The sequence below is a fragment of the Schistocerca americana genome, chromosome X (assembly GCF_021461395.2).
Source record: "Schistocerca americana isolate TAMUIC-IGC-003095 chromosome X, iqSchAmer2.1, whole genome shotgun sequence".
Lineage (NCBI taxonomy): Eukaryota > Metazoa > Arthropoda > Insecta > Orthoptera > Acrididae > Schistocerca > Schistocerca americana.
The window spans coordinates 93243415-93261864 of record NC_060130.1 but is presented as its reverse complement, the minus strand read 5'-3'; the positions used below and the strand labels follow the sequence as shown (position 1 = coordinate 93261864).

The following is an 18450-nucleotide window of genomic DNA, read 5'->3' as shown; positions in this document are numbered from 1 at the left end:
AAACTGCAATATGAGTACATCAGTGCATGTATTACATAAGACAGCTGTTGTGACCTCTTTCATTTCATTATAAATGTTTCATGCATAATATTCAGGTGTTTTTAAAATATTGCTGTACTTTATCACTTCAGAATAAACAATCACTAGTAACGCTAGTAAGGATCATATTCACCTTAAAACTATTTTCCATGTTTGTACATACCGGGCAGTTACGGTTAAACTGATGGGTGTTCCAAGTGCTGTGGTGCAGGCTGTACACATCACAGGATGCTGAAACATCATAGGTATGTTCATTAATTGGTGTGCTCATGGAGTATGCTGAAAAAAATAATAGTTTCACTTTGTGCCAGCAGGTGAAAATATGGCACTGTAAGCAGTCAGAATGTGTAATGTTTCCTGTTTTGATGTCAGTATGCTGTTTGTTGCTTGGCAACATGTGTTAATTTCTTTTTTGAAGTGATTGTTGGTGTAAAGGATCAAGAAGGTTCAAGTTTTCCGTGTGAAAGCAATTGCTACTGGGAAGAAAGAATGTGCACTGCTGGTAAAGTCGTTATATCAGAACAACAGCAATAGCAATGCTGCTTTGCAGGAATATCACTGACAGGAGCTGCTGTGAAGAGGCCCTATGTCAAGAAATGAGCTAACGAATATAATCAAAAAATTTGAAGAAACAGGTGAATTAGGTGCAAAAGGGGGAGAGAAGTGACCCATCCCCATGACAGCTATTGATGAAGTTGCTGTAGCTATAGCTGACCAAGCAGCCCATGTCTCAAATTCTGCAGCCAGTGCTCAAACTGTGTCATAGAAATCCTCTCTGCCCTGAGCAACAGTTCAAAATTATTTTTTGGCACATTTTACACTGGTATTCCTACAAGATTCAGAATTCACACCAAATGCCATGACTCTGCTCATAGTTTTTTGGCACACATGGAAATGGATGACAAATGGCTGAGTAATATTGTTTAGACAGACAGGGGACATTTTGCCCTACATGGTGCTGTGAATGCACAGAACTGTCACATGTGGTGTTGTACTGAGCCACATATTGTGCAAGAACATCCACTACACTCAGTTTTTGTGACTGTATGGTGTGGTTTTGCAAGATCATTCATTCTCAGTCCATTTGTCTTTGAGGAGATAACACCTCATGGACCTGTTAGGTGTGCAGTGACATCTGCACATTATAAGGACGGCCTTGTGCAACACATGATTCCAGCTTTGCAAGAACACAACTGTGTCCACACCACTATTTTCACACAAGATGTGGTGACACCATGTTTCACTAGCCAGGTAAGAGATATGCTTCGAGAAACCTTTGGTAATGATTGCATTATCTCTAGGCAATTTCAAGATATGTGACCTCCCAGGTCTTCCGATCTAAATCCGTGTGACTTATCGTTGTGGAGATATCTGAAAGATCGTGTCTATCAGGGATGTATCTAGTCTCTTCCTGATACAAAGGACAGCATACCTTAACATATCACTCTGATTACACTGGATATGCTATGACTAACTATCAACTGTGCTGTGTTATGGATGCAGCATGTTGCTGAATCAAGAGACCATATTAAACATGTTGTAATTTGTGACCATGTCCTAATAAATGTGCTAGAACCACCATTATCATGTGTCTGATCATTTCTCCCCGTTTCCTGCACCCACACTACATTCTGACTGCTTACAGAGCCGTATTTTCAGCTGGTGGCAGAAAGTGGAACTATTATTTTTTTAAGCATACTCCACAAGCGTACCAATTAATGAACACACAGACAATGTTTCAGTATCCTATGATGTTTACAACCCACACTGTAGCACTTGGAACTCCATCAAGTTTTTATAACCACCTGGTACATGTTGACAAAGCAATAATTCTTCCCTCTTTCATTTACAGGCTGCAAGAATTTGTGCTTGGGAGTACTGCACAGAAATTATACCTACAACAGAAGGAAACTATGAAATAACTGTCAATGGGGAGGCAGTTCCTGCAAAAAGTGGACAATATTATTATCCTGATGACTTGGAGCTACATGATTTGAAGTAAATTCATATTTTTGTCTTGAACATTTTAAGTATTATATGTAAATCACAAAGGGGGTGTTTCTGGAATAATCATTTAAGCACTTTGGTAATTTGCCTCAATGAATTAAATTAAATTAGTTTTATTGCTTATTACTGAGTGTTCCCTCACAAAAAAGCCCACATAGTTGAATCGGTAGTGCACTTTTTATCAGATTCAGTGTTCGTAAGTTGAGTCTCTTGAAGCTCTAAAGCTTTCTTGGCATGGATTCCTTTACAAATTAGTTGTTTTAGTTCTTCTGTGTCATTTTGTTTGATAAGAAGGAAACTGCTATTTACTTGCAGATGCACATTAAGTTCACATTATTTTATTGTGATACTGTTTTGTTTAGAGCACAAAATGTTAACACTTGGCCTGAGTGATTACCATGTGTAGTTGTTCAGTGTTGTGCGAGTTATCATCATTTGACATATCTGCACCCCTCCAACACAGAAATGAATTACAAAGAGAATTTCAACGTGCATTAGAGAGAGGGTAGGGCAGTTGGAAGGTTGGATGGCAGCAAGGGGGTTGGGTGGGAAAAATAATCATGTAGCATTATTGGTCAGGAGGCCCCATCTGGGGAAGTTCGGCTGCCAAGTGCAGGTCTTATTTCAGTCAATGCCACATTGGGCGACTTGTGTGCTGGTGATGAGGATGAAATGATAACCAGGACAACACAACACCCAGTCCATGACTATAGAAAATCTCTAAGACAGCTGAGAATCAAACCCAGGCCCACTGCACAGTAGGCAAGAGCGTTACCACTCAGGTAAGCAGGTGGACGAGGTGGAAAAGAAGGAAGTAAAAAGATTGAAGGTGCTTTGGTGGAATAGAGGGCTGTGTAGTGGTGGAATGGGACCAGCTAAGGGGCTTTATGGGTACAGATGACAACTAATGAAGGTTGAGGCCAGGAGGGTCAGGAACATAGGATATATTGCAGGGAGAGTTCCCACTTGTGCTGCCTCAGAACAGGATGTACTTCCTGCCCCCCACGCGTGCGCGCAGCGCCAGCGCGCCTTATCAGTGTTGCGCAATCTTGATTTTCCAGCAACACGGGCCTAGTAATACTAGGGCCCGTGTTGCCCGGCAGGCTCGCTCAGCGGCTAAGTCCGCTTCAAGGTCACACGCCTTACACAGCAGCATAAGGCAAAATCACACATCCATGATGGGAAGGATCCAGATGGCACAGGCTGTGAAGCAGTCAATGAAATGAAGAATGTCATGTTGGTTGGCATGCTCAGTAATGGAGTGGTCCAGCTGTTTCTTGGACACAGTTTATGGGTGGACATTCATGTGGGCAGACAGCTTGTTGGATGTTATTCCCATATACAGTGCAGGACAGTGGTTGCAACTTAGCTAGTAGATCACATGACTTGTTTCACAGGTAGCCATGCCTTTAATGGGAATAGGTGATGCTTGTGACTGGACTAGAGAAGATGGTGGGTGGTAGGATGCTGTATTGGACAGGTCTTGCTTCTAATTACAGGGATATGAGACAGAAGGCAAAGGGCTGGGAGTAGGCGTTGTGTAGGGATGGATGAGGATATTGTGTGGGTTCAGTGGGTGATCGCTGTCAGAGGGGTGACAAGGATAGTGGATAGGACATTCCTCATTTCAGGACAGGGTGAGAGGTAGTCAAAACCCTTGTGGAGAATGTGATTCAGTTGTTCCAGCCCCGGGTTGTTCTGAGTCATGAGGAGAATGCTCCTCTGTGGCTGGACGATGAAACTTTGGAAGGTGGTGGGCAATTGGAGAGATAAGGCAAGGGAAATCTGTTTTTGTACAATGTTGGAAGGGTAATTAAGGTCTGTGAAGGCCTCAGTGAGACCATCAGTATATTTCAAAAGGAACCACTTGCCACTACAGATGCAATGGCCACAGGTGGCTAGCCTGTATGGAAGGGACTTCTTGGTATGGAATGGATGGAAGCTTTCAAAGTGGAGGTATTGTTGGTGGTTGGTAGGTTTGATATGGATAGAGGAGCTGATGTAGCTGTCTTTGAGGTGAAGGTCAACATCAAGAAAGGTGGCTTGTTGAGTAGAAGAACCAGGTGAAGTGAATGGGGGAGAAGTAGTTGAGATTCTGGGGAGATGTGGATAGGGTGTCCTCACCCTCAGTCCAGATCACGAAGATGTGATCAATGAATTTTAACCAGGTGAGGGGTTTGGGATTATGGATGTTTAGGAAGGATTCTTATAGGTGGCCCATGAATAGGTTAGCATAGTATGGTGACATGTGGGTGCCCATAGCTGTACCCCGGATTTCTTTGTAGGTAATGCCTTAAAAAAGAAGTAATTGTGGGTGAGTATGTAGTAGGTCATGGCAACTTGGAAGGAGATTGTCAGTTTGGAATCATCCGTGCATAGGGAAAGGCAGTGTTCAATAGTGGCAAGGCCAAGGGCATTAGAGATGTTAGTGTAAATGGAGTTGGCATCAGCAGTGACAAGCAGGGCACCATGTGGTAAAGGAACAGGAACTTTGGAGAGTGGGTGAAGGGAATAGTTGGTCTCTTTTATACAGGATGTCCCATTTATATTGACCACCATAAATAACTGTTTGTCTAGATGCAAATTACAAACTGTTTCAAGCAAATATTCTTTAGCCATCAGGCGGACATCAGTCAGCATGATTGCTTTTGTTGTAGCTTTGTTTTTTACAAAGATATGAACAGCGGCATGACTTTTTTAAATGGTGCCCTGTATTTTTTATTTGGTAATTCATTTCCTCTCCTAAAGACCTATTCAGAAATGTATCACAGTGTACCATTCATTGTAACACAATGGTATTAATTACATAACACAACAATGACTTTGAGCCCGGGATCACAAACTCATCCACTTACTGGAGTTGTCAGAAAGCAAATGAAAACCAAGTAAAAACATAACACAAAATTGGCTTTGACTCTCCTGTACCACTGCCCAGGAGTAGAACATTCAAAAGTGCTCAAAGTGGTGACCCTGGATACCAATACACTGGTGCACTCATTGAATGAAAGAGTTATTTACTGCTTCCAGTGTTGTCTGCTGAAGAGAATTACAAGCAAGCACAATACATTTCTGTATGTCCTCTGGAGTTGTTGGAATATTGTGATAGACAATGTCTTTAATGCATCCCCAAAGAAAAAAGTCCAGAGGATATAAATCAGTATCCCTAGCAGGCCAAGTAACTGTTCGTCCTCGACCAGTCCATCTGGCAGGATACCTTCAGTTCAGAACATGACGTGCACGCAAGGCATTATGTGCTGGGCATCCATCGTGTTGATACTACATAAGCATTCTGGTTCTTAGCAGCACTTCATCCAGAAGATGAAGAAGAATTCATCTGAGAAAGTTGGCATACACTGTGCCGTTTAGATTTCCATTGATGAAATAAGGGCCAACAATTGTAGTAGCAAGCATCCTACATCAGACGTTAGCTCTCCACTGGCACTGATGTTCCACCTGTCTAAGCCATCGTGGGTTGTCACTGGACCAATAATGCATGTTCCTTGTATTTACCTGTCCTTTGTTTGAGAAGGAACAGTCATTGGTAAATAGAACATTGGAGAAGAAGTTCGGGTTGGCAAGGATTTGCTCCTGCGCCCACTGATAGAACTGTACACAATTCTGGAAATCATTCCCATGCAATTGTTGATGTAGATGTACATGGCAAGGATGGAACCGGTGACATGTAAGATTATGAAGTACACTGGTTTTAGGAATGCCAATCTCATGTTCAAGCTGCCATATGCTCACAAGCAGATTCATAGCAACAGAAGAGAGAACAGTAACTTCGGCAGCTTCATCTGTGCAAGTGCTACAATTGCGTTGTTGTGGGTTGAAACTTCCTGTTTCCTGAAGCGTTGCAACAAGATGAGAAAACATTCACTGGGAAGGTGGGTTATTGTCAGGATATCGCTCTCTGTACAGCTCCGCTACCCTGTAGCATTTCGTCTACCTTCAACAACAACAATAAAAGAGATGTTATGTCGATGCAGTTTGTAGGAAGGACAGCCTTTACTGTATGCCTACTCTACACTACAGTATTTAAAAGGACTAAACTACTGTACTAAATGTATCTGTACATAAGAAAACGGTATTGCAATTACTGTTCTGGTAACTTACATTCCCCGCCGATGAGTAGCATTTCTACCTTCTCTTCGTTGGTGTACATTCTACTCACACAACTCTTCAACTAACAATGGTTGACGGAATGACAGGTGTGCATTCTACTTATGTTTACATTTGTCCTCTGTCAACGTCTGCACGTGGATGTGTTCCATTACCCCAAGTACCTGCACTAAGTACTGGGATCGTTACGTCAATGTTGTGTTATGTAATTAATGACATTGTGTTTCAGTGAAGGGTACACTGTGATACATTTTTGAATAGGTCTTTAGGAGAGGAAATGAATTACCAAATAAAAAATACAGGGTGCCATTTGAAAAAGTCATACCGCTGTTCATATCTTTGTAAAAAACAAAGCTACAACAAAGGCAATCATGCTGATTGATGTCTTCCTGATGGCTAAAGAACATTAGCTTGAAACATTTTGTAATTTGCATCTGGACAAACAGTTATTTATGGTGGTCAAGATAAATGAGACACCCTGTATAGGGTAGTAGGTTGTGGGTAATAGACTGAAGGTGTTAGTCTGCTGAAGATATTGGTCTACAAAAGCAGAGATTCTCTCAGTGGGGGCACAGTAACTGGCCACAATGGGGCATCCTGGGTGGTTGGGTTTATGAACTTCAGGAAGCATACAGAATGTACGGATGCAAGGAATGGTAGGGGTGAGGAGAGAGCTGGGCTCAGGGGAGAGTTTCTGAGATGGGCCTATGGATTTGAGGAGAGACTGGACAACCTGCTGAAGTTCTGGAATGGGGTCACTGTGTCAGGGTTTGTATGTGGATGAATCTGACACATGTACCCCACCCTCAAAAACTGCCTCCCCTACCACACAGAATTCAGAACCTAAACAGACCCAAAAACACAGTGCTGAACTTCTGGCCTAAAATCTTACCCCATAGAAGTATCAGTCCTTTCCAGAGGCCTTACCTTTTGCCCCACTCCCAAATTCAATCACACTGAGTTTGTTAAAGAACTTCGCTCCTTCTCCTGGTTCCTACAGTGGAAACACTTTTTCACAACCAACACTACCAATCAGACTAAATCTAAGATCAATGTTGAACCCTGCCTGACTCAGTGCTCTCCTCCTTCCAGCTGTGATCCATCCCCACTGCCCCCAATCACCCCCTGTTAACCTTCCAGAATTTCTTAACATCAAACATTGTCTCACCATTATTCCCCAAATCCCTCAAAGTCCAAGCTAACCTTACATCCACAGAAAGTACTGCTGTCCACCACCTATTGATCACAACCTTATTTCCCTACCTGTTGACAAAGGCTCCACCACTGTGGTTTTGAACCACAATGATTACGTGGAAGAAGGATTCTGCCAGCTGTCAGATTCATCCACTTACAAACTCTGTCACAGTGACCTCATTCCAGAAATGCGGCAGGTTGTCCAGTCTCTCCTCAAATCAGTAGGCCCATCCTAGAAACTCTCCCCAGAGTCCATCTCTCTCCTCACTCCTGCCATTCCCCACTCTCTTACCTTCTACATGCTCCCTAAAGACTATAAACCCAATCATCCTGGATTCCCCATTGTAGCTGGCTACCATGCACCCACTGAGAGAATCTCTGCTCTTGTAGACCAACATCTTCAGCCTGTTGCCCACAACGAACTCTCCTGTATAAGAGATACCAACCATTTCCTCCATCGGCCCTCTATAGTTCCTGTTCCTTTACCACATGGTGCCCAGCTTGTCATTATGGATGCCATCTCCATTTACACTAACATCCCTAATGCCCTTGGTTGGTTGGTTGGTTGGTTGGAGGAAGGAGACCAGACAGCGAGGTCATCGGTCTCATCGGATTAGGGAAGGACGGGGAAGGAAGTCGGCCGTGCCCTTTGAAAGGAACCATCCCGGCATTTGCCTGGAGCGATTTAGGGAAATCACAGAAAACCTAAATCAGGATGGCCGGACGCGGGATTGAACCGTCGTCCTCCCGAATGCGAGTCCAGTGTCTAACCATAATGCCCTTGGTCTTATTGCTATTGAACACTACCTTTCCCTATACCTGACAGATTCCAAACCAACAACCTGCTTTCTAGTCACCATGACCAACTACATCCCCACTCACAATTACTTCTCCTTTGAAGGCATTATCTACAAAGAAATCCGGGGTATGGCTATGGGCATCTGCATGGCACCATCCTATGCCAACCATTCATGGGCCATCCTAAACACCCAGAATCCCAAAACCCTCATCAGCTTCAGACTCATTGATGACATCTTCATGACCTGGATTGAGGATGACAATACCCTATCAGCATTCCTCCAGAACCTCAACACCTCCCCCATTCACTTCACCTGGTCCTACTCAACTGGACAAACCACTTTCCTAGATGTTGACCTCCACCTCAAAGATGGTTACATCAGTACCTCTGTGCATATCAAACCTACCAACCACCATCAATACCTCCACTTTGAAAGCTGCCACCCATTCCATACCAAGAAGTCTCTTCCATACCAGCTAGCCACCAGTGGCTTTTGCATCCATAGTGGCAAGTGATTCCTCTTGAAATAAACCGAGAGTTTCATTGAAGCCTTCACAGACCATAATTACCCTCCCAACCTTGTACAAAAACAGATCTCCCATGCCTTATCTCTCCAGCCACACACCACCTCCCAAACACCCACTGTCTGGCCACGGGGGAGCATTCCCCTCATCACTTAGTACCCACCATCCTTCCCACTCGTCCCACAGTGGGTATTCTGACACGCACTGAACCTACACAATATCCTCAACCATTCCTACACAACCCCTGCTCCCAGACCCTTGCATCATAGATCACACCCCTGTAATTAGATGCAAGACCTGTCCCATGCATCCTCCTTCTCCAGTCTGGTCACAATTCCATCAAAGGCAGGGCTACCTGTGAAACCAGTCATGTGATATTCAAGCTAAGTTGCAACCACTGCGCTGCATTCTACATGGGAATGACATCCAACAAGCTGTCTGCCCACATGAATGTCCACCAAAAAACTGTGTCCAAGAAACATCTGGACCACTCCATTGCTGACCATGCCACCCAACATGACATTATTCATTTCAATGACTGCCTCACAGCCTGTGCCATCTGGACTCTTCCCACTGACACCAGATTTTCTGAATTGTGCACCTGGGAACTCTCCCTGCAATATATCCTATTTTCCCATAACCCACCTGGTCTCAGCCATCATTAATCATTGTCCTTATTCATTGAGCCCCTCGCTGTTCCCATTCCAGCATTACACAGCCCTCTATTCCAAGTATTTTAACACAAATTTTGCAACTGTGGAGGAACTTGTGCTGGCCAGATAAGCTACGTAGATGAAGAATGGTGCTAGAAATGTCAGTGTGAAACATGATTCTCACTACCTACAAAATATATGATCATGCTAAATTACACACACATCTTGTGGGAATGCAGTGAACTAAGGCAGCATAAAGTTGTTTACTCAAGAGTAGAACACATTGTGACGGTGTTCTGAACAATGCTACAGAAAAACATACCACAGACAATTTAATCAATGGGAACAGAAGATCCCAGCTAACCAACGCATAAACTAAGTCTAAATAGTGTTTTGGTGCAGACTGTAGAAATTGTGGTAGATGTAATGACTTAGCCTGTATATCTTCAGGAAAGCTGACCCATATTGTACCTTTTGATTTTCACCAAAAACATCACCTGTGTGAGTTACACAACAGGAGAACCTTAGATTCATTATAAGCTGCAAATTTGCTTTAAATTTCTAAAATACTACTAATTTATTGTAAGTGTTTTTCAGAAAATGATTTCTTATCTGTAGGAAAATATGCAAGGAATGTTTTAAAAAACACACTGAAAATTGTTACAGTGAATAACTCTATGTTTGGTTATCATATTTACTTTTAACATGTGCAGTTCCATAATATATATGCACAAATCAAAACAAAAGTATAAATTTAAAAGATGTGGGCCTAGCTTTCTAATTTTAGTTCTCCTTAAGAGCTGTCACATATGTTATATTTTAGGTGTTTTGTCTTTATATGAGTCAGTTGTATCAAAAGCAAAATTTGCTTGAGAAAACTATAAAACTGCAAGGAGAGAGGATGGCTTACAGTATCTCTAATGGGCAAAATTTTAAGTACTGCCATATAAAGGTAGAAAAAAACTATTCTAGAAAAAAAACTATTGCCTGGTTGCAGCGAGGGTGTCCATTTAATTATCATTTCATTCTAGCAAAGCTGCATGCTCATTAACGGTAACTGTTCTTTCGGGAACAGATACTACCGTCATATATATTCTAGCTTTTGCAACTGTTAGTTCCTCTCTCAAGAAGGAAAGAGGGATGGACTGGGGAAGGTTTGAAAATAGAGGTAGGTCACTTAAAACCTCTGTTGAACTCACTGAGCATGGAAATTCATCCGACAAACTCAAATCGAGCTGCATTGTGTAATTCTGCCAACATCTCAAATGAATAATGCTGTTTTTTTTGTTTTTTGTTTGTTTTTTTTTTAACAAAATGACTGTGTACAGTGCTGTAAGAAATGAAGTATCATCTGTGATATAAGACATTATGAATTTTATTGAAAAAGACAACTACATGCAAGATCTGCAATTAGACAGTTGTGAATGGCTGTATTAGCTTCCCATCCAGGCTGGAACTCCAGTCACTCCCCTCCCCCCCCCCCCCCCCTCTCTCTCTCTCTCTCTCTCTCTCTCTCTCTCTCTCTCTCTCTTTTCCCATAAAGAATCCAAGGCAAATGAGATATGATAAGAAAATTCTGCTCAGCAGGTAGAAGTCTTAATTTAAAAGTAAATATAAATTCTCATTGAATAGTAGAGGTGTTGAGTTGTCAACAGGGCATAAATAACCAATTTTAAATGACACATCCAGTTGGAGACAGGCACAATTAAAAAGACCTGAAGTTTCTATTTTTCAATTTTAAATGGCTCAATAGATGGTGTTTGTGATAAAGAAATATGTATTACTGTGAAAATCCTGGCTATTGCACACTTTTATCTTTTCTAGGCTCACCCTCCATGAGAATGGCCTTATTGAAATAAGCTCAAAAACCACACAGCTGTGGGTGCAGTATAATGGTCATTTTATGGCAGTCAACATTCCAGCATTATATAGTTTCCAGACATGCGGTCTTTGTGGAGACTTTAATGGAGATTCAAATAATGATAATGGTGAAGTATTATCACTACACTGAGAATATGACAAACAGTTAAAATATTTCTCCAGTTGTACAGGCAGCAAATGCTAACATGCAATACCGTCAAATTATGTACTTTATGTGTTCCATTGAGTTTTTGAAATAGTAAACTACATAAAACAGTAATAGTTTCTGTGGCTTAACCCTTTTAGTGCCAAATACGATCTGATCGTGATCCAGATTTTCGGCGAAAAATGCCAGTAACAATCTGATCGTGATGCCTTTCTCATTCGCTAGGAAATACTAACAACTTTGCCTTCAAGCGCGGAAAAAGTGAATGAATGAGAAAGGCATCACGATCAGATCGTTACTGGCATTTTTCGCCGAAAATCTGGATCACGATCAGATCGTATTTGGCACTAAAAGGGTTAATGTTTTTTTATATTTATTTCCTAATGTCTCCTAATCCAGTTTCCTCCTACAGTCAATAAAACAGAAAATTCCATATGTATAGTACATAATGAAGTTTTTTGCTCAAATTAAAATATCTAAAGAAAGAAAAATTCTCACCAAAGAGTACATTCATTAAGCAGTAGACAAGCACATAGAAAAAGATGATTGACAGCTTAGCTTTAGAACAAAGTCCATTTAGTTAACAGTCATAATTTTTATATACCTGTCCATCACAAAATTTTAAAATTTGTTGCTTAGTTTTTGTAAATTTCCTATTATGCTCTTTAACATCCGTATTAATTTTAATTGACTTACTCGCTTTGCCTATATCTGAATACGAGGTTGGATACGAATGCAAAAACCTGACAAATAACCGTGCCAAACAATGAATCCACCAAGCTCCACAACTAGCATTTGTTGTTATCACAAATTAATATTTTCTATTAGTGAACTAACACAGAAAAACTTTTGAATGCTAAAAACCTACAGCATACAGGAGTCAAATGTGTCAATATTTGTGCATATGAGGTATACATGAGAACAAAAAAGTATTTTTAAAACTCCAACAATGCTTTGTTTCAAAACCTGAGATACTGAAAGAACTCTTCATTTATTTTCTTTTAAATTTCTTGTAACAGTTTTTTCTGTTTATAACCAGTTTCTCACAGACAGACAATATCTCTATATACACTCCTGGAAATGGAAAAAAGGACACATTGACACCGGTGTGTCAGACCCACCATACTTGCTCCAGACACTGCGAGAGGGCTGTACAAGCAATGATCACACGCACGGCACAGCGGACACACAAGGAACCGCGGTGTTGGCCGTCGAATGGCGCTAGCTGCGCAGCATTTGTGCACCGCCGCCGTCAGTGTCAGCCAGTATGCCGTGGCATACGGAGCTCCATCGCAGTCTTTAACACTGGTAGCATGCCGCGACAGCGTGGACGTGAACCGTATGTGCAGTTGACGGACTTTGAGCGAGGGCGTATAGTGGGCATGCGGGAGGCGGGGTGGACGTACCGCCGAATTGCTCAACACGTGGGGCGTGAGGTCTCCACAGTACATCGATGTTGTCGCCAGTGGTCGGCGGAAGGTGCACGTGCCCGTCGACCTGGGACCGGACCACAGCGACACACGGATGCACGCCAAGACCGTAGGATCCTACGCAGTGTCGTGGGGGACCGCACCGCCACTTCCCAGCAAATTAGGGACACTGTTGCTCCTGGGGTATCGGCGAGGACCATTCGCAACCGTCTCCATGAAGCTGGGCTACGGTCCCGCACACCGTTAGGCCGTCTTCCGCTCACGCCCCAAAATCGTGCAGCCCGCCTCCAGTGGTGTCGCGACAGGGGTGAATGGAGGGACGAATGGAGACGTGTCGTCTTCAGCGATGAGAGTCGCTTCTGCCTTGGTGCCAATGATGGTCGTATGCGTGTTTTGCGCCGTGCAGGTGAGCGCCACAATCAGGACTGCATACGACCGAGGCACACAGGGCCAACACCCGGCATCATGGTGTGGGGAGCGACCTCCTACACTGGCCGTACACCACTGGTGATCGTCGAGGGGACGCTGAATAGTGCACGGTACATCCAAACCGTCATCGAACCCATCGTTCTACCATTCCTAGACCGGCAAGGGAACTTGCTGTTCCAACAGGACAATGCACGTCCGCATGTATCCCGTGCCACCCAACGTGCTCTAGAAGGTGTAAGTCAACTACCCTGGCCAGCAAGATCTCCGGATCTGTCCCCCATTGAGCATGTTTGGGACTGGATGAAGCGTCGTCTCACGCGGTCTGCACGTCCAGCACGAACGCTGGTCCAACTGAGGCGCCAGGTGGAAATGGCATGGCAAGCCGTTCCACAGGACTACATCCAGCATCTCTACGATCGTCTCCATGGGAGAATAGCAGCCTGCATTGCTGCGAAAGGTGGATATACACTGTACTAGTGCCGACATTGTGCATGCTCTGTTGCCTGTGTCTATGTGCCTGTGGTTCTGTCAGTGTGATCATGTGATGTATCTGACCCCAGGAATGTGTCAATAAAGTTTCCCCTTCCTGGGACAATGAATTCACGGTGTTCTTATTTCAATTTCCAGGAGTGTATAAAAGGAAGTATACATAATTGCATATAATTTAGAACAAGCCACTTTATTTAGCTAAACTGTTTATAACAGAACCATATTTCTAACACCAAATGTTACTATATTCTATTAGGTACACAACATAGAGTTAATCTACATTTCAGTATGTCCATACAAGTAGACTGGGCAATGTAAATACTTGAGTTACTACAGGCACTGTAATAGCTGAACAACTCATAACAGAACAGACAGCAGTAGTCTTTCACTCTTTGCATTGTATAATATATTTACCAGTCCAGCTTTACCACACAGTACAGGGAGTACAAGCACCACTGGGCAGATCAAATTAACATAATATAACATGACATACCGTATAAACAAAAAAGGAAAATTATATAAACATTCTTACAATCTGTGTTTAGTTGACTGAGTCATACGTGATGAATAATTACTGTTTTTCTGTAATTAGCAATTCTTGTACAGAACGAAAACAGTGCTTTATCAGGAAAGCCTTTAGTTAGTTTCTAAAAAGTCTGTAGAGCAATTTTTTTCCTCCAGATGTGCTAATGTGTTATAATGTGACACCATGGTGGATAACATTTTTCTGATAGGATGATGCTCTGGAAAAAATTTGATGGATATTTGTTTGTACTTTGGTTCCGTAATTGTACACATCACTGTTATGCAATAGCTTTGCAGTTTTCGTGAGATAATCCCTATGAACCATAGATCTTGCTGAGGTGAGGTGGCTTGCATCCAGATAGCTGTACTGTAGGTGCAACCACAATGGAGGGATTTTGGAAGGAAGGTCAGCGTTGGCCATAATATTCATGGTTTATTGATAGCAAAATCGATTTTCAATCACATAGTGATCATCTTCAGTGCTGTCGTGTACAAATTAAACTCATAGGATCAGTGATAATAACTCTCAGTGATAATAACTCTTATTGTGATCATTTCTTAGCTTTGGTTACTGATAATAACTTGATACCAGTTCCTATGAGTTTAATTTGTACACGACAGCACTGAAGATGATCACTATGTGATTGAAAATCGATTTTGCTATCAATAAACCATCAATATTACGGCCAACACTGATCTCCTTTCTAATTTCAGGTATATGGTCATTGTGCACACAGCACTCCATGGAATCGCCAATCAACACAATGGTGGGGTTTTTCTGAAGAGGCCGTCAGACGTGTGGTTCCTGAGGAGGGGCATCAGTCTCTTCAATAGTTGCAGAGATAACAGTCAGGATGATTGACTGATCTGGCCTTGTAACATCAGCCAACATGGCCTTGCTCTGCTGCTATTGTGAACTGCGAAAAGTTAGGAGAAACTGCAGTCATTACATTTCCCAAGGGCATGAAACTCTACTTTATGAGGAAATAATGATGGCATCCTCTTGGGTAAAATATTCTGGAGATAAAACAGTTTCCCATTTGGAGCTCCCAGCAGAGACTATTTTGGGAGGTGGTTGTCATCAGGAAAAACAAAAATGGCATTCTATGTATTCAACAGTGGAATGTTAGATCCCTGAATGAGGTGGGTAGGTTAGAAAATTTATGAAGGGAAATGGATACATCAAAGTTAGATACAGTGGGAATTAATGAAGCTTGGTGGTAGAATGAACAGGATTTTTGGTCAGCTAAGTACACAGATATATACAGTGTTTGACAAATGCTAAGAAATCACTAACAGTTGACAAGGAAAAACTGTCAGATGCTACAGAACAACTGAAAATTGCCATAGAACACCCAACCTATGATAGCAATAGGAAATGTAGAGGGTGAGACATGTTTATTGCAGCAAAACCTGTGCATAAACACTCTGTATGCATTCAACAGTTCATTCAGTACAGTGTTTGACAAAGGTGGTTGTGGAACTGATTAGTGCACAGTCTGGCATGACAACGTGCTTGTAAGACATCATTTAGGTGCTTACAATCGTGGACAAGCAGTTGGATAGCTCAAATACAGTCAAAGTGTCACTACTGTGGCCACAGTAAAGTGTGTGTCCATAAATGTCACCTCACAATTAAAAAAAGACCGCTGAAAGTGGAAGTGCTATGCTACACTGTGCTGGACGTTGTAAATGGACCACCACACCACAAGAGGATTGATACATAACCCTAGTGTCTCATATACCACCCCACCTCTATTACGAATGTACTGTGTTTCATATCGTCAATCATTATCTGTGATTATTGTGTCCAACAATGTCTCTGTTTCTTATCAATTGTCAAGCAGTGTAAAAACAAAATCAAATAGAGCAGTGGTGGCCGATCACAGGAGGCAAGGAAGGACGGGCCTCCTCATTTTTCTTTAATAGATGTAGAAGTAGTGGTAGTAGTAGTAGTGGTGGTAGTAATTACTTTTACGATAAACCTTTCTGCACTTTTGTCAGTGTCACGTGTTATTTCTTCTAAACCACCAGCATTTCATTATCAGTATACTGGCAACCAGTTTCAACAATATGCTTCATCATCATCCTACCCTCTAAATACATAGTGGCTGAATTTTTCCAAAAGACATCAGTCAGAAAGTCCCACACGAAAATAACCAGTATCCGCATCATCTCTTGTAGTAAGCAACCACATATGGTGAGACTGCAAGAAGTTTGTGGTCTCACCTAGAGCACTGTGCCTACTCAAGCTCAACTCTACCGGGAACAGAGTGAATGAGTCACACTGTGTCGTCGAGGCCTATAGCTCATTCAGATAACCAGCCACTTCCAAGAGTCAAACAGGGCATGTTGCAACAAGGAAACAGACAGCACTGGGAAGATGAGAATGACTAGCCACACATGAGGATTTGTTTTCGGAATCGTCTACACTCCTCTGAGAATCGTGAAGATTTGATATGCTAGGAACAGAGCGTTCTTGATTGTTTGTAAAGAAAAATATCTGGTAATGTAAAATAATGGATGTACCATAATAATACAATAATGAACATAGTACAAGAAATTTTTTATTAGTTTATACAACTCACCCTTTCCTTTTCTGCTTCTTGCTAAAGCCTCCACCTTTCTGAGCTCTTTTATGAATCTTGATCTCAAATTTTTAACGAAGTTTTTATTACACTTTGATCCACAATTGGAATATCATCTAGAAATGTTTCAACAATCTCTTCATACATCCTACTTTTTATACTCTTCTTCATGTAATATTCCTGGGTCATTTTCCATAACCAAGGTCATTCGGGCACAGTTTTACAAGTCTTTTGATGTGTGGTCCACTCCTTCACCCTATTGGAAGCAACTACACTCATGCTCATAAATTAAGGATAATGCTGATACATGGCGAAACAATGCTCTGGTGGGTGGTTTGTGGGTTTAAATCACCTCGGGGTATGACCATGTAGTGCATTTGACCAGCGGTCTTTGCACGGTGGCACTGGCAGCAGTCCACATATGCAGAGGTGTGTTGGTGCATGTCAGAGTATGGTGCAGCAAGTAAGTGTGCAGATGTTTTCAGACACGCTAATGGTGACTGTGTGATGTTATGAGAGGTAGAATACTAGGGCGACTGGGGGCTGGTCAAACACAACAGGTCGTAGCACGAGCCCTCAGTGTGCCACAAAGTGTGGTCTCAAGATTATGGTAATGATTCCAGCAGACAGGAAACATGTCCAGGCGTTAAAGTATGGGACGTCCACAGTGTACAACACCACAAGAAGAACGATACCTCACCATCAGTGCCCGCAGATGGCCATGGAGTACTGCAGGTAGCCTTGCTTGGGACCTCACCACAGCCAGTGGAACAGTTGTCTCCAGATACACAGTGTACATACAACTGAACAGTCGCAGTTTATTCGCCTGGAGACCTGCAAGGTGCATTCCACTGACCCTTGGTCACACAAGAGCCCGTAAAGCCTGGTGTCAAGAACACAGTACATGGTCACTGGAATAGTGGTCCCAGGTTATGTTCACAGACGAGTCCAGGTATAGTCTGAACAGTGACTCTCGCCGGGTTTTCATGTTGCATGAACCAGGAACCAGATACCAACCCCTTAATGTCCTTGAAAGGGAGCTGTATAGAGGTCATGGTTTGATGGTGTGCATGTCTTTGACAGAGGAGCTGTAACAGATCAGGTGTATCAGGACATCATTTTGTACCAGTATGTCTGCCTTTTCAGAGGTGCAGTGGGTCCCACCTTCCTCCTGATGGGTGATAATGCATGGCCCTACTGAGCTGCCATTGTGGAGGAGTACCCTGAAACAGAAGATATCAGGCGAATGGAGCGGCCTGCCTGTTCTCCAGACCTAAACCCCATCGAGCACATCTGGGATGCTCTCAGTCGATGTATCGCTGCACGTCTTCAAACCCCTACAACACTTCAGGAGTTCTGACAGGCACTAGAGCAAGAATGGGAGGCTATACCGCAGCAGCTGCGTGACCACCTGATCCAGAGTATGCCAACCCATTGTGCGGCCTGTGTACATGTGCATGGTGATTATATCCCATATTGAAGTCATAGTACATGCGCAAGAAACAGTGGCATTTTGTAGCACATGTGTTTCGGGGTGGTTGTCTCAACTTATCACCAATGCCGTCGATTTACAGATCTGTGTTGTGTGTGTTCCCTATGTGCCTATGCTGTTAGTGTCAGTTTTG

General features: G+C 42.6%; 1 protein-coding gene across 1 annotated transcript in view; it reads left to right on the top strand.

Moving 5' to 3' along the window:
- The window catches only part of LOC124556650, a 637832-nt gene extending 626354 nt beyond the window's left edge, over positions 1 to 11478 (top strand). The window contains exons 22-23 of the mRNA XM_047130615.1: positions 1892 to 2037; positions 11163 to 11478. Of these exons, the coding sequence (XP_046986571.1) occupies positions 1892 to 2037; positions 11163 to 11349 (333 nt within the window). The 3' untranslated portion in view covers positions 11350 to 11478. The remainder of the gene's footprint in view (positions 1 to 1891; positions 2038 to 11162) is intronic.
- The last annotated feature ends 6972 nt before the right edge of the window (positions 11479 to 18450 follow it).